The 15,618-nt window shown below is 43.0% G+C and overlaps 1 protein-coding gene across 2 annotated transcripts in view; it reads right to left on the reverse strand.

The window, feature by feature from the left end:
* Window positions 1–13,565, reverse strand: part of LOC115772243 (formin) — a 48,768-nt gene extending 35,203 nt beyond the window's left edge. The window contains exons 1-3 of one of the 2 annotated variants that reach the window (XM_030718320.1): window positions 13,477–13,565; window positions 10,967–12,644; window positions 4,733–4,890 (exon numbers count right to left, since the gene is read on the reverse strand). In XM_030718320.1, the coding sequence (XP_030574180.1) occupies window positions 4,733–4,890; window positions 10,967–12,530 (1,722 nt within the window). In that variant the 5' untranslated portion in view covers window positions 12,531–12,644; window positions 13,477–13,565. Of the gene's footprint in view, window positions 1–81; window positions 2,457–4,732; window positions 4,891–10,966; window positions 12,645–13,476 lie in introns of those variants that run through there. The other variant, XM_030718319.1, reaches the window with a different exon arrangement.
* Window positions 13,566–15,618: the final 2,053 nt, after the last annotated feature.

Raw genomic sequence — 15,618 nt, forward strand, 5'->3', positions numbered from 1 at the left:
TGTCTTTGCAATAAATACAAAACTTAAATTCAACAGTATGTTTTAATTATATTTTAATATTTTAATTTTGCAACTACATACAAAGGCTTCTTTGGGACTTTTGACCTCCTTGACAGGAGATTTGGAGGTTCTCTCAAATATCGACCTCAGACTTTCCTTGTCGTTCTTTATTTTCTTTTTCACTGCTTCCAAATCTACATCTTCTGTCTTCTCCTTTTTAACAGTCTTGGGCCCAAAGATGTTCTTGAAGGTTTCATAAGCCAAGTCAGAAGTTTTCTTTTGTACAGGAGTGGAAGCTGGACTTTCTGATCCTGTAGTTTTCTCTCCTGAAACAACTTCTCCATGCGCACACTCCTTTTTGCTTCCTAAAGAATCAGCCTCCTGCCCATCACCTGAGTTTTTTGTGTCGTCGTTGTCGTCTAGGTTAAGCAGCTGACTGAGTTGTCCCATTACATTGCTTTTAGTTTCTGCAACAGATTTAGGCTCAATTTGTTTTTTCACAGGAGAGGCTGTCTTCTGTTCAGGGAAGAGCTTGGCTTTGTTTACAGACTTCTTGAGGTTTAGCAGAGCCAGCTCAGCATCTTTCTCCCTCTGCTTGATCTCTGACACCACCTCCCTGTCTTCCCCTACCCCTCCTTTCTTCAGAACCCGCAAACCACTGAATAGAGCTGGCATCTGGAAGGATGGGGGTGAAGAGATTTCTGTGCCCCTGGATGTGGATGAGGTGGATGCTGCAGAGGAGGCGATAACAGATGAAGCTGATGGTGTACTTATTTCTGCCATCTTGGGTATTTTTGTGAGCTCAGCATCTGAACTGGTGCCTGGCTGGTTTGTGGTCTTTTTAAATGCAGAAGACGGTGACAAGGGTTTCTTAAAGCCAGTGTCTAATTGCTCCTCTGGACAAGATGACTGGACTAAGACTTTATGAGTCTCAGATCTGGAGGGAACAGAGGACATCTGATCAGAACGAAGCTCAACCCTTTGCTCAGATGACTCCTCCTTTTGTGTACTGTTCATCTGCTTTGTGGGAGAAGCCACGTTAGCATCCTGGTCTGCAGTCTTCAAAGCCTGATGCCCAGAAATAATTGAGGGAACTGGTTGAGAGCAATCTATTTCATCATACTCTTCACTCTCACCTATTCCCACATCTCCAGCAGTCAATGTTTCTGCACTCGCAGACACTGTGGGAGTACTCTCCTTGGGAGTGCAGCCATTATCCTGTTTGGAAATTGAAGAGACCTGAACTCTCCTAGGGGTAGTTCTAGCAGCAAGCCTACTGGAATATAAAATAGCCTCCACACGGGATCTCTCTGTAAGTTTGTGTGTTCTAAACATAGGCACTTGCAGCTCTGCTTCAGTGACATCTCCATCCTCTTGGTCTACGGTTTTATCGTCCTCCTCTGGCAGCGTAGACTTACTGGCCTTGTGGGCCGCTTCATCGTCCTCATTTTCTGTGTCGCTATGCGTTTCCACCATGGTGACCTGGACCAGATCTGAGTCAAGTGGGACTCCAGCTGCTACTTTAACTTGTTCACCAGAGTCACTGATTGATGGTTCAACCTTTTGTACTGTATAACAGCTCGCAGCCACATCACCCTGAGCCAAATCTTCCCTCACTTGGAGTTTGTTTTCAGTGTTAATAGCTCGACTATCATCAGCATCATATGTCTCTCCATCTGGCAGCTCTTTAAACGACACCAGCATGGCCGACTCCACGTTTGAAGAGGCAGAACGATCCCGGGTGAAGAAAGTGCCCAAGACACCTTGGAGGTAACTACCGGGCTGTTTGCCCTGTTCAAGTAAGTTACTACTTGCACTGTTCATTTTTGTCACTCCAGCTGAGAGCTGATGCAAACCAAAACAAGTAGTTGCACCAGCAAAATGTCACCAAAAAAAAAAGAAAAGCTTGTCACCCCACCTCTAGTTAGCCAAGCTGCTCCTATTCCACCTCTGCCGCTGACTGGGAACAAAAGGGCTTTGTGTGGACAAATCTCCACAGCTCCTCTTACCTTCTCCTGGAGGGTGCCAATAACAAAACTATCCTGCAATCCTGTTTAGTGACACACCAACAGGTTCCATGTAGCAGATTTTCACATAAAGACTGCTACCACCTTTGTGTATTCAGTGGTACAGTGAAGTCTCCTCTGAGCGAGCAAGATTCCCATGACACTGCAAATGAAGTCGATCTGATCAGTGGCTGGAAGCATGTCCTACTGTAATCTCCCTGGGACTGCAGGAGAACATAGTTCACCTGCCTTTCAGAAAAGCATTTCCAAGTGTTCAGCGAGTCAGGAGGTATTTTTCCGTAAAACAGTTGGATATACGTCTCTGTGTGCCGGTGTACAATCTGAAATCCATGATTTGAAAGGTGCTTCTAAGTTGAGTCTGTCTTCTTTTGCGTGTATCGGTCTCAGTTCACAAGAAAACTTCATGTGCTCCTGTGTGAGAAAACTCTGTCAGGTTGAGGAGGAAAAAAAAAACGTTTTCACTGCTCTACCCAGTCTGGGAATGCCTGGCTTTGAGGCCCCTCCCTTAATGGGAGGCAACCTGCACCACAGGTGTCTGATTACCCATGCTCACTTCCTTATGGCTAGTGAGATAATGCAGAAAACAGTCAGTAGAGAGAAGTAGAGGTCCAACTACTGCAACATAGTGCTAAAGTTTAGTCAGCATGACCACTGCCAGCTCTGATATGCTAAAATGCTAATATGTGTGATTAGCAGCAGCTTGTAAACAGGACTGAATTCAGTCAGGAAAAAACAAAAAACATTTGATTCACCTACCTTAAGTATGAACATCAGCACACTCTATATACTGCCCTTTGGCAATTTAGATGCAAACTGGAATATTAGCTTTGCTAACACTGTTTCTAAAGAGGTTTTAAAATTGCAAGCTAATGCTAGCATTCTGTCAACAAGCTGTGTATAAGATAAAGTGGAAACAGTTAAAAAAAAACAAACAAACAAAAAAAAACAGGGCTTCAACTATACATTCTTGTTAGCCTAGTGCTGGTTATAAATGCTCTATAATGTTTGGATAAATGTCAGCAGGTGGTGGGGTCAAAAGTTCAAACTGCTGTTGCCCTTAGAAACCACAGCTCACACTTCCTGCATTCCTTCAGCTGGACCTACCAAAGGGCCACATGTGGATTATGTAAGAGTAGGTCCATTTCACCCACAGTAAACCCCTCGGGTTGGTTGTGCTAGAAAGAGCCCCGCTGACTGTGAGTGCTATGATGTGAACTGATATGTGGTTACAAGTTGAATATAATCTAAACACTACAGATAAAAATACAAGTGCCGTCCGCACACTTGGGTGGTGTCGCTGCCTCCCTGCCTTTGTGTATTCACTTGTACACACACTAAAAATACACTATGTGCAATTGAGGTGTGTTTTTTTTCTTCCCCCCAATAACATGAAAACAGATGACATTGACAATGAAGCCTGTCACTTTCAAAACAATACTCAGGACCTAATTCTATGCAACATGCCCTTTGTACTGCCATGTGAAATGATTACTCTCACAGCCAGAGCTGTTATGGTGCATTAGGAAGACAATGCATGTCTTGAGCCGATACAGTACCCGCCTAAAACCGCACCCAGATAATATCCCTCATCTGCCTCAGGAATGAATGCCTCTGCCAGATAGCAGAAGAATCTGCAGCTCCCCAAGGAGAATGAAATAGTTTTCCCATGTAATTTTCAGATCACCTAAGAGCCTGCTCTGTTGCTGACTAACTTAATCAAAGTCCTAAACACCTGGTTTCCGCACCCTTTTTGTAAAGGACACATACTACACAACAGGATTACAGAAGTCACAAACTGCAAAATCTTTTGTGTTACCACTTCTCTTTAATAGGAAAATGACACCCTAACCCTCAAAACCTTAACATATAAAAGAATAACAAGGCTGAAAGTGAAAGTCAGATGTTTAATCTGCTCTGAATGTGAGGGGTTTCAAGTGGTAGGATTTCACACAGCTTTGGTTTAGAACTCTAGCCTACAGATTAGGATCCATGACCCATTTCTAAGGATTCGTGATCAGGTGGTTAGATGCCAGGGTGGAGAGAAATCCCCATGAGTCCCACGAGGGCAGAAAGCTGAGTGCTGAGGTGCACTCAAGTCTGAAACTGGATTTTCTTTTGACCTGACAAGAATATTAAAGCTCTACTGAAGACAGGAAATGATGAAATCACAAGAGATTAAATAAATAAATAAAAAATAACTGAACAATTTTAGAAAGTCTAAAGTTAATTCAAATCTTTCACCTCTTCGGCACACTTGTCCTTCAACATTTAGCCACTGCAACACTGATGCTGATATCTGGCTGCCATATGCTGGTGCATAAACAGATCTTTGTTTTACTTTACAGCAATGGATTTCACAAACTAGCTTGTGAAAGCACCGCTGCCCTCTGCAATGCCATCTGCTCAGCTGTGGATGCTACTCTGCTACATGTGCTGCAGACAGTGCTGCGAGTACTGTAAACAATGGAGTTGGAGCAGCTCCACAGGACAAACTATGCAATGACACCATTTCTAAATGACTTCAAGTATTTTTTTTCTTTGTTAGGCTCTGTAAGAGCTTAATAAAATAAAAAAAAATAAAAAAAGTCCCACCACATAACATACCCGATACGTACCGATATCAGGACCCATCGGATAACATATTGGACACACCGATGCCAATTTATATGTGACAGGCAAATATCTGCTAATGTTTGAAATCTCACCGTGCACTCCAACTTGGGATAGTACGGCGTGTCGCCAATGATGTCATCCTCAGGGGGTGTGATGCGTAGAAAGTCCAGGTGATCGGGGCGTGGAACATGTGAAAGGGGGTCGTCGCCATCCAGCATCCAAATATCATCCTGACGCAAGAGCGAATCTTCTGCAAAGACACAAAGAAGCACACGGCCACAGGGTTAAATTAATGGTCTGAGCTGCGCAAGGCATCATACAGCAAATCAATTACAAAAACAAGTGCAATCGCATGTGCCACAGCTAAATAAGCAGCACCGACTGAAGCAATGAACCTATGTCTGAACCTATGTCACCTGCAGGGACACATCAGCGGTGAGAGGCAGAAAGCAGGCATCAAAAAATCTCTTAGCATCAAACATACAGCAAGAGAGACCCTCTCAGCTGCAGACTGGAGGGTACACAGCTATTTTTAAATCAGCACTTAGCCAAGTCTCCATCATCAGCGCCACCAGAAAACAACATCCATTAAGAAATCCATCCATTAGGAATATCGGCTAGAGAACACTGGTTTCAAAATCAAGTAGCTTATACTAATATTAACCTGTGTTCACAGCATATTCCCTGCAGCAGACAACATTAGATCAGTCAGCATTACTACTGTACTGCAGTGAAGTCAGTTGCAGGTAGGTGCAATTAGTGTAAACCGGTGTGTTTATTCATCCTAAAGACCTGATGGAGTGAGAATAAAAGACTTGAGCTTAATTTACATTGGGAAAGACTGCCCTCTCCTGGCTATGCAGTAAAATGAGTTCATGGAGACTGAAAACAAAGCTGTAAGAGACAACGTATATATTTTAAAATTCAGACAGGAACTCAGCATCTCTGTGCAGTGTTGTGTGCATTTCAAACCAGCTGGCCATGAATATATGCTGCTCCGAGACATGCTGCAGTATTGTCCGCATTGACTACAGGACCCAGGCTAGCGCAGAGAGTGCCAACACAGAATCACAAAACACAATGTCATGTTCTTACCATGTGCACAGAAACATGATACATCATGCGCGCATTCACTACCTCAAGGGAGTCGGCAAAGCAAGCTGAAGAGAGAAAAACATAAAGCTAGGGCAGGGATAGAATAAAAAAGGAGAAGGAGAGAACACGGGTGTGTGTGTGTGTGTGTGTGTGTGTGTGTGTGTGTGTGTGTGTGTGTGTGTGTGTGTGTGTGTGTGTGTGTGTACAGATCTTGGTGACCTCAATCTCCAGCTGTAAGACAACACCTTGACCTGCCTGGACAGAATTATGAGGTCTACATTAAAAAATATGTGTGAATTCCTGTCTAACAAGATGCTAATATATCCCCCATCTCTGTATGTAATAAGTATCCTCAAAGAGGACATACAGCACTCATTTCCAAGGACTTGGAAGTGCTTCCTAGATAGATCCCCAAACTCTTTTATGTCAGCCAATTTTTTAAAAATCCAGTTAGAGCCCCCCAACTAAATTGGATGCCTTGCTGAAAAATGAAAACACTGAAATTCAGCTTCTGTATTCTGCACAATCACTCATTATGAGACAGCAGTGATGCCCGCAGTGCCTCCAGTTCACTGGACTGAGAGTACTGTTTAAAAAAAAAAAAAAAAGAGCAGGATTAGATTAATAACTTTTCATTATGATAATGCTGCACTGCATGGTCCCGCAGTGGGAACTGCTGACTGCAGGAGGCTGGGATGGTTCCAAATGCAGACTTAAGTCCAGTCTGAGCCAAGAAAAGAAAGTACAGATCCAAACCAGCTCTCCCCATAATTATGGCTTCATAAACAAGGCTTTACAGTCATAATACTATCCACCTGCAGACACATGTCCCTTCATACTTTTCACAATTCAACAACCTTGAACATGCACTGTTATACTTCACCTGGTGCACAGCCAACAAGTGTTTTAGTCAAATATTCATAAGGTGCCCGACACTGCCACCATCTGTACAGGAAGTGGAAAGAACATGTCTGTCTGCCTGCTATCAAACACAATACAGTGGAGCTCCGATTTTACTGACATATGCTATAAATATATGAATAAATGCGCAAAACTGCAAAGTAATAACTATACACAAATATCAATGCAAGGCTCGTAGATGCATTTGGTAACAAAGCTGCAGCATCTAATAATTTGACAGCTGATTTACTACTAGCATGCATGCACACACAGCTTACCATCCCTAAAGAGAACTGCCCACTTATTACATTTAATCTCTTTCCCTGCTGCTCTAAAAAGCTAAGACTGAATCAGTGTCCATAACTGAGTGAGCACAGGGTGCAGATGGGACTGTGTGTTGCGCCTGCTGGCTTACATGAAATATGACATTAATAATGCACTTAACTGAATAATCCCAACCTAAGACAACATCAGTCCACCAAATATACACACACACACAAAAACAAAGTCCTAAAGCAAAGTCAGTGTACTTGAATTGAGGCTGCTATCTTTTAGACACGTACCAAGGTTTCCAAAGAAAAAGCATGAAGCTGTTGACTGACATGCCGTGTGCAGTCATTTGGAAATGAAAATCATATTGTGTAAGTGAACAGATGCTAAACAGGATGTTTCTGTGGTTATGTAAACATTTTGATTTTAACAATAAATCTGTGTTTGGCGTAGCTCAGAGACAATCTGATGTCTGAGCCTGACAGGTGGATGCTGTCGTCAGGGTCGATGGATTGATCTGCCAGTCACTCCGACAACTGCTCATCACTCATCCAGTGGTCAGAGATAGCATGGTGTGGAAGCTGTATCGATTGCTCTAAAACAGACATAAAAACCCCTAAAACCAAATTTAAAAATCATTAAACAAATCAAGAATTATATATCTATGTCAGCTGTCACAAATTAACACTGCTCCACTTCCACACAACAGCTCAAATTCACATTCTGATTTAAGGCTCAAAACAGATTTGGTCATTGTGCCCTATTTTATCCACTAAAGTCTATAACCTCATCATTCATAGTAAAAGAACTGGGCCATATGGCATGGGGAGTACATCTGGCAGCTTCCACCCCCCCTCAATCACTTTTAGCAAAGAAGGAGAATCATTGACTTTTATATAAATCATGAAAAATTCAGGATTCTTAAATCACCCTGCCTCTTTTCTGCCCATCATGCCCACTTTTTTCTACACAGGCTGTTGACGGTGCATGGCTGTCAGGCTGTCTGATTGATTGGTTTGTCTCGGTAAGCGTCTATAAAGATGGCTACAAGAGGAAACTGAAGGAAGACTACTGCGGTGACCCGCCTTAGAGCTAAAGCAGAAATGTAGCATGACACGATACTCAGAGACATCACTGCACAACTGAAATGGTTCTGCAAAGCTAGGAGTGTTTTTGCTGTGCCTGGCAAGCCACTAATTGGGAGATGGGGAATTTGGGTAACTCCCACTGGTGTGTCTTGGTTTAAAATAGTAAAACACAGAAGAAGTCATGCTAAAAGTTATGAGAAGCATTTAGATGGAACATAGCTGATGTTTGCTAGTGTGGGCAAGTCATCTGTTTTAAAAAAAACAAAACAAAAACAAACAAGTTATACTTTATAAGACAGACCATTGTGCCCAGATTCCTTGTATATAGTATGCAGCTTGAAGTAACTGTGCAAGACAAGACTGTTTTTGCAGAACAGAGTTCATTATGTGAATAAAGCTGGCCTTTGTCCTCACTGGGTGGAACAATGCTGCATGGCAATGCATGCCGAGTTGAACGACAGCTAGCATGGGTGATACACTCTTGTTTTGAACCGATCAGTTTCATATGACCTTGCTGGAACGTATTGGGTAATCTGATTATGGTATTGGTTGCCATATGTCACAGGAATTGAGGAAGGGAACTGAAGAAGGAGGGGGTACAGAAACAGCCTAAGAGCGATAAATGAGATTAATATCCGATTAGCCTGACAGCTGCTTCATAAAAAAAAAGTTATCATCAATACTGCCATAATAAGGATCAAATGAATATTTGTGATGTCACCGGGGAATTACCTGTAGACACAAATGTACTGACTGAATGTGCTACACTTGCACTCAACTCTATGGAGATATAAAGCATTGTTCAGCTCAACTCACCATTCAGCAATTCTGGCTAGATGCAGTGAAGACGCTCTGTAAACCAAAAGGTAGAGCACCAAATCCCATACAGACAAATTTTGCTGCTAGCTATAGACTACTTTCTTGTGCATCTTTAAAATTGTTTTAGGGCTGATTTTACTTTTCAAAATGCTCAGAGATGTAAGAGAACAGAAAACACAAAGATAACATGCTGAGGAGAACAATTAATAAACCAAATTTGCATCTTAGTAACTGCATACGGCTTTCTGTTTTTGCAAAGTGCAGTGCATGAGCATTAGCACATGAAGTAAACAATAGAATCCATCACTTTAAAATTACCGTCCACATGATCGCACTCATTAATAAGCACAAAGCATCAATAAGAGAGGCCAGATTAAAGAGCCCAGATCATAATTAGTTCGACATTTGCAAACCATGAAGGTCCGGGCTTCACACTGACCCACTTAGCCCCTTTGGCTGTTCCCTGTGATGTTCATTTATCTGTGTTAGTATTCGAAGTGTATTTAATTATCAAAAAGGTGATCGAGTAAACAGCACAGATGCAGCAAAATCAGAGGCAATTCATTTAAAATCAAAGCCTTTGCTCTTTGGACTGTGGAGCGGACAGCACAACGAAAGAAACAGTGTATTTGAATATTCTTCTTTCATATGTTTTGGTTCATAATATTACTTTGAAAAGGTAATACATTTTAGATTATGGCTGTGTTACTTGCAGCCTATAGGTAAGAACATAAAAATAACTTCCTTTCACTGGGTGCTGATCCTAATCATTTCCACATGAGTTATTCTGGACTATTTATTTCCCTATCCACGAGCTAGTTTGGCTCCAGCTCAGCTCTCTTCTCCCATTAGCCACTGAGTTGAGCGCTGTTGACCAGCGCATGTCAGCCTGTGATGTAACAACGCAAAGTTTCTTTTAAAAACAGCAGCACTGTCATTAAAGTGTGGGTAAAAATGACTGCATAGACTGACATGAAAACAGCCAAACATTGCCTGGAGTCCATGAGTACATTAAATAATCAATGAAAGGCCATCTGTTTGCTTTTCTAGATTAAAGTGAGGAATGTGAATGGGATCTTTAACAATGTTAGAGAGATACCTAAGTTAATAAGTAGGCCTCTGGTGAAAGCAGCATAAACCTGGGTTGTATAGTTTGGAGTGGTTCCAGTAAAAGTAGGTAAACTTGAAACCAACACTGAGGGTAAAAAGGTCAGAGAATGGCATGACCAAAGTGCTAAATACAAGCTGGGATTTAAATAAAAAACAAAACAAAAAAAACACAAGAGCCTAGCCAGTCATCAGTGATGAAAAAAGAAAAAAAGACAGTGACATTTCTGAACTAGGCTTACACCACTTATGGCTTTGCAAAGATTACACAGAGAACGCTGTGAGCTTTCAATCCCATTATTTCCGTCATTGTCAGAATTACACACAAGAAGTCAGATTATTACAAGAGGAAATGAGATGTACAAATAAGGAAATTCTAATCCATTTTTCTGGAGCCCTCGTGCCTGCTGGGTCCCTGATCCTTTTGTCAGGTTTCTGTGAACTGGGTGGGATGTGGGTTTATTAGAGGGACAGCAGATCCCTGAAAGTCCAAATTGGCAATGCTTCAGTTAGTACTACGCTCATGAGAACTCTGGTCAGGTCGAACTCCGTGTCAACTTTATGCCTTTGATCCGGGACACTCCTACTAATCTCCACCTTCCCTGCAGAGCGAGTTAAAATAGATCATTAGTGAAACTAATCTCAGGCCCAGCTCGCCCCTTGTACAACTCTGTTGGGGAGTTTTTAATTTGTGGTTGCACATCAAATCCAAAAACAGGACCCAGTAGTAACAAACTAAGAGAACTAAGAGAGACTTGTTTATCAGGTAACAGCTTTAATGGCAAAATTGAACTCTCTTGTGTTGGAAAATGTTTGTCAGTTACAATGCTGCAGATTAACGGCTTGAGAATTTCAGTGCATCTCTCAGACACTGGATGTGACACACGAACACACAGTCTCTTTCAAGGCATCTTTTTGTTGTTCTACTTTTTGAAATCTAGCATCTGTGATACCAATTGAAGGGCATCTTCTAGCGAAATGGTTTCACACTACTAGAGAGTAAAAGCATGAATCATTGTGTTCAAAGTTTGTTTTCTGACAACTCACCTGTTGTTGTGGAGTTACCGGAGGAGTTCCATTTGCAGTTGCTTGGCTGCCTACTGAGGTCCAGATCCAGCCCGGTGACAGTCCGCTTGTTGCCATTTTTGTCTATGATCTCAGAGAAGATTCTGGGTTCATCTATGTTATTGGAGCTGTCTTGATCACCGTCAGTATCCTTATCTGAGAGCAGTACAATGCGGTGATTGAGCTGTGGGCTTTCCTGTTTAGAAGAAAGAGGGGACAGAAGTGGGGACATGCTCTGGAGGCTATTTGAGGCTGGGAAAGAGGTGCTGAACACCCCAGCGAGACAAGGGGAAGAGGGGCTCTTTTTATGGGACTTGGGTGACGGCTCAGTTGTGTTGTACAGGGGCAGCCGTAGCCCCTCAGAGAGTTTGTTACATGACTTTTCCCTACTGACTCCCAGCAGGTGGTCTCTGTTTGGTCCTCTCCGCTCCTTATAGTCTTGTTGGCTTTTGCTAGTCTCAGGGTGTGGCACAGCCCTGTTTGGACTTGTGTGACTAACATGTTGCACCCTCCCTTCCACATCCTGCACTTTGGCAACAACCCTGACTCCAGCATTCCTTTGGTTGATTTCACTATAAAGCTTTTGAGCTGACTTGATTATTGATGCATCCTCAACTAACATGTCAACCGGAGAATCAAACCTCTTAAGTGGTCTGAGGTTGCTCCCACTTTCTCGTCGGGTCAGACCCTCCATTAGGCTGCAAGAAGATGACTCGTAACCCAGTTCACCATCACACTCTGAGAAACAAAAATCCACGTCAGGGTCAAATGTCCGGTTGTCCTCCATGAAGTCCCAGCCCTCGCGAGAAATCTGGAATGGTTCCTCCATTGGCAGGATGGGGTTAGTGACAGCACAGACACAAGAGCCGACGACCGGACTGTCAGACATGTGGACAGAAGCTGTGGTACCTGGCATTTGCTCCACTTCCAAATCTGCACATATGGACAAGCTGTTCTCACTTGGAAGCTTGAGATATGGATTTCCACCAGGAGTTTTCTTTTTCATCTTACTGTGCAGAAAATTCTCTGCACTGTCAGACTTCTTGCCTCCCAGCTTCTTCATCTTTTTGCTTTTGGATGCACATGGCTTGTGCTCTGGAGACTGATTGAGTGAGCAGATGCTGCTGCTGAGAACCTGACCTCCAAGATGAACTTCTTGACCCTCCATGTAATCCTGGAGTTTCCCATCCTGGTTACCCATCCTGACGTTGTTTGTGCAATCCCTACACAGCGATAACAGATCCACCAGCAACTGGTGGTGCTCTGCCACCAGCCAGCAGAGCTCCGCAATTGCTTTCTTTGTTGCCTGCTGGGAGGTGAGGAGTTCGCCTGAAAAGTTGGAAGACTGGCCTCTTTGTTTGGACACTGCAAGATCCTCCTTTCCCCGGTCAGGGTCATTACCGGCCTTGTCTGAATGAGGGGTGCGGCTCTTGTACTTGAAGCTCGGGGCCCGCCTCTTGGGGAAATAGGGGCTGATGTTGTTTAGCTCACGGATCGGTGCATACAGAAGCAGGTTGGTGTGTGTGCCCTCCATGATGGGTGCCATATTACTCACTCAAACACTGTGAGTATGCAGTCAGCCCACAGAGTGGAGTGGACTAACTCGGCTTGGACTGCAGAGGAGGATCTCTGGCTATTCATCACCGGGCCTGTCCAGATGCTGTCAGAAGGAAAGTAGCACACAGTGATAAATCTGCCTTTACATGTTCAAATTAACATGTTTGTCCTGCTAGAGACATGTACTACCAAATACCAGACTTTCTGCATTCTTCTTTGGGCTCAAGCTTTAACTACATAAAAATATCTAATCCAAGACAGGGCACCCTCCTAGCGTAGGCTACATCACAACAATCCTTTCCCAACAGGAAGCCTCCATATTTCATTGTTAAATTAAAAGCTAAACACAATCCAACAAACACACATTTAAGTAGAAGGCTCCTAACCCTATTTCATCTTTATCCTCCTCTCCATTGTTGCATAAGTGGATGAAACATTTCTAAACCGCAGTTCATCAACATTTCACAAGCTGCCGCATAAAAACCTGCCAGTGTCACACAAGGTGACGACACACTCAGAGCCCCAGCGAGGCGGCCATCAAAGATGTTTACAAGCAAAACAAGCATTTCAGTTGTTTTTCACACGTTTGCCCTCCACATTCCGACTCTCGTCTCAACTGTTTATATGATAACAATCCCGTGGGATACTGTCACCTTGCAGGAAAACACGAGTGCAATGTGAGCGTTAAGATGGCAGCATGATTGCACTACCCTAAAGGCTTTCGGGTTACACATGCCCACAGCAAGTGAAATAAGCAAACATTTAGCTAAATTAGAATTATAAATATGTTGCATTAAAAAAAAAAAAACTGCGAATTTTCCTCATAAGAGCTTCGGTGACGTTTAATTGTTCTTAATTAGAAGCTGAAAGTGCGCTCCAGTCAACCACAACTACAGTAGGTTGAAGCAGTTGGTGAAAGGTAAACAGTTACTCACCCGTTTTAGTGGCATGGCAAATATTTCTTCACATCTCCTGTGCGCCAGCCAGCCAGCGTTGACTGCTCACCGCTGCTTCTCTGGGCTTGACGGTGCTGATGGACTCCAGTTTGATCCAATAGGAAGAGTCACCGCTAGCTCTCTGCTCTGTGATTGGTGTTTTAGTATTTCTCCCTAGCCCACGTTTTGAGTCAGTGCAGCTGCGGCTCGCAGGTAGGCCATGTGATGGGTTCAGTCTGTACTTCGGACAGGGGATAAATAAAGTTTGAAGTTGTTTCGGTTATTATAGTTTTGGTAACGAATTTTACTGCTTCATATGCTAAACTTAAAGATACGGATATGCAAAAGTATTGCAGTTGGTCTTATAATGACCTAGGTTTAGCCATTATTTACAAAACAGAGACACCTAGTGGCTAATTGTGAAAAACGATTATTATCATTTATTATCATTATTTGATATTTTGATACCATTATGTTCCATGTATATCCATCCAAAAAAAAAAGAAGAAAAAAAAAAAGAAAATAAAACGTACTTGTGTAAAAGTGTAAATAGGATATTTAAAGTTTATTGTAAATTAAGCTATTGGTGGCCTGCCCAGGTTGCACCTTGACTCTCACCTATTACAGCTGGGATAGCTCAATCAAACAAGTGTTTTCAGAAAAAATAGCAATCCAATTGGCGTTTTACAAACGCATATATGCACGCATGTCCCGACAGATTGTGAAAAACCAACACGTAAAGTTTTCATTCCAGCACTAAAACAGAGTTTAAGCACGATTTTGATAATAAACACCTAATTAAAACAAAAGTCCTAGCCTAGGGCAGGCATATTCACAATCCGAGGAATGTTTAGTGACTACTGTTTTCCAGGCTTGCCATTCTTTTCCGTGACAAGTAATCTGTTCGATTAAATTTCCTGTAATAAGGGTTGTTGTGATCAGCAAGGTTTTAGGGAACAGACTGCTGAATATTGTTAATTTGATTTGTGTTGTTGAGGGACTGGAGAGCTGCAGGGAAAGGGCCGCGCATTAAAAGGTTTCTACCCAGCGACATAAAAGTTTAACATAAAAAAGTATTTGTTATTAAAGCAGCGAGACACAACTCAATGACCCATGGTGGTGTCGAGCTCTTACAAACATTTATGCATAACTTGCTCTACATAGCAAACGCTATGTAAAGCATCTCTGAGCAGTTTGCCGCACTGACGTTAGAGGGCAGCATCGCATTGTAATAGGGACCCTGTGCGTGTATCTGCTGTAGTTATGGAGATGAGGGAGCTTTAATGATGCTTCCAACCAACCTTTGGATCACCAGAACGACGCACATTATAAGTGATAAGTCTTTGCATTCATTAATATTTAACTGATTTCATCCTAATCTCATCTGATAAATAATTTGCAAGTGAGGTAATAGTTGTGCAAAAAGTATTTTTTTTAAATGAGCTCTGTTACTACAGTGGCAGTGAGCTATTATCCACACAGAAGTCATGTCCACCCGTCCGCAAACATTAAGAAATCATTGGCAGCCTAAAACAACAGACAAACAACAACAACAACAACAACAGCAAAACAAAACTCGAGTGTCCTCTGCACGGTGAACGCAGGACCCTCCACACTGAACGCATGTGTGGGCTGCGGGGTGCTGACCATGGTGCTGAACTGGAGCAGCGCTGGAAATAGCAGCTTGCGTGAATTTCATGCCTGCGCTGTGGGGGAAACGCGCTATGTACACACGTTAGTGTGCGTGTGAAAATAGCTTTAGATAGCAAGCGTGTGACTCGATTCAACACGCTCGTTGTTTTTGAATATTCGCGCTTGTGTTAATAAGGTCTGACGGTGACGTCGAAGATAAAGACCCCCGCTGCTGTATCTTTGGCTTCTCCCCCGTTTCCTCGCCACACACCGTCCCCCAGTTGCTCCAGCCTACCGATGCTGAAACACACTCCTCCTCCGGGCGGTGAGCGGGGCGTGAGCACAGGGGCTTGAGTGACACATGCTGCGGTAGTCTCTCGCTGTATGGCCGTGGATTAGCTATATGCTAATTTCGACAGGAGAAGGGAGCCAGCGGAGTCTGAACAGGCTCCTTTGCAGCCATGGCTGAAGGTGGAGAAGGAGAGGATGAGATTCAGTTCCTCAGAACTG

This window comes from Archocentrus centrarchus, chromosome 22 (genome assembly GCF_007364275.1).
Source record: "Archocentrus centrarchus isolate MPI-CPG fArcCen1 chromosome 22, fArcCen1, whole genome shotgun sequence".
Classification (NCBI taxonomy): domain Eukaryota; kingdom Metazoa; phylum Chordata; class Actinopteri; order Cichliformes; family Cichlidae; genus Archocentrus; species Archocentrus centrarchus.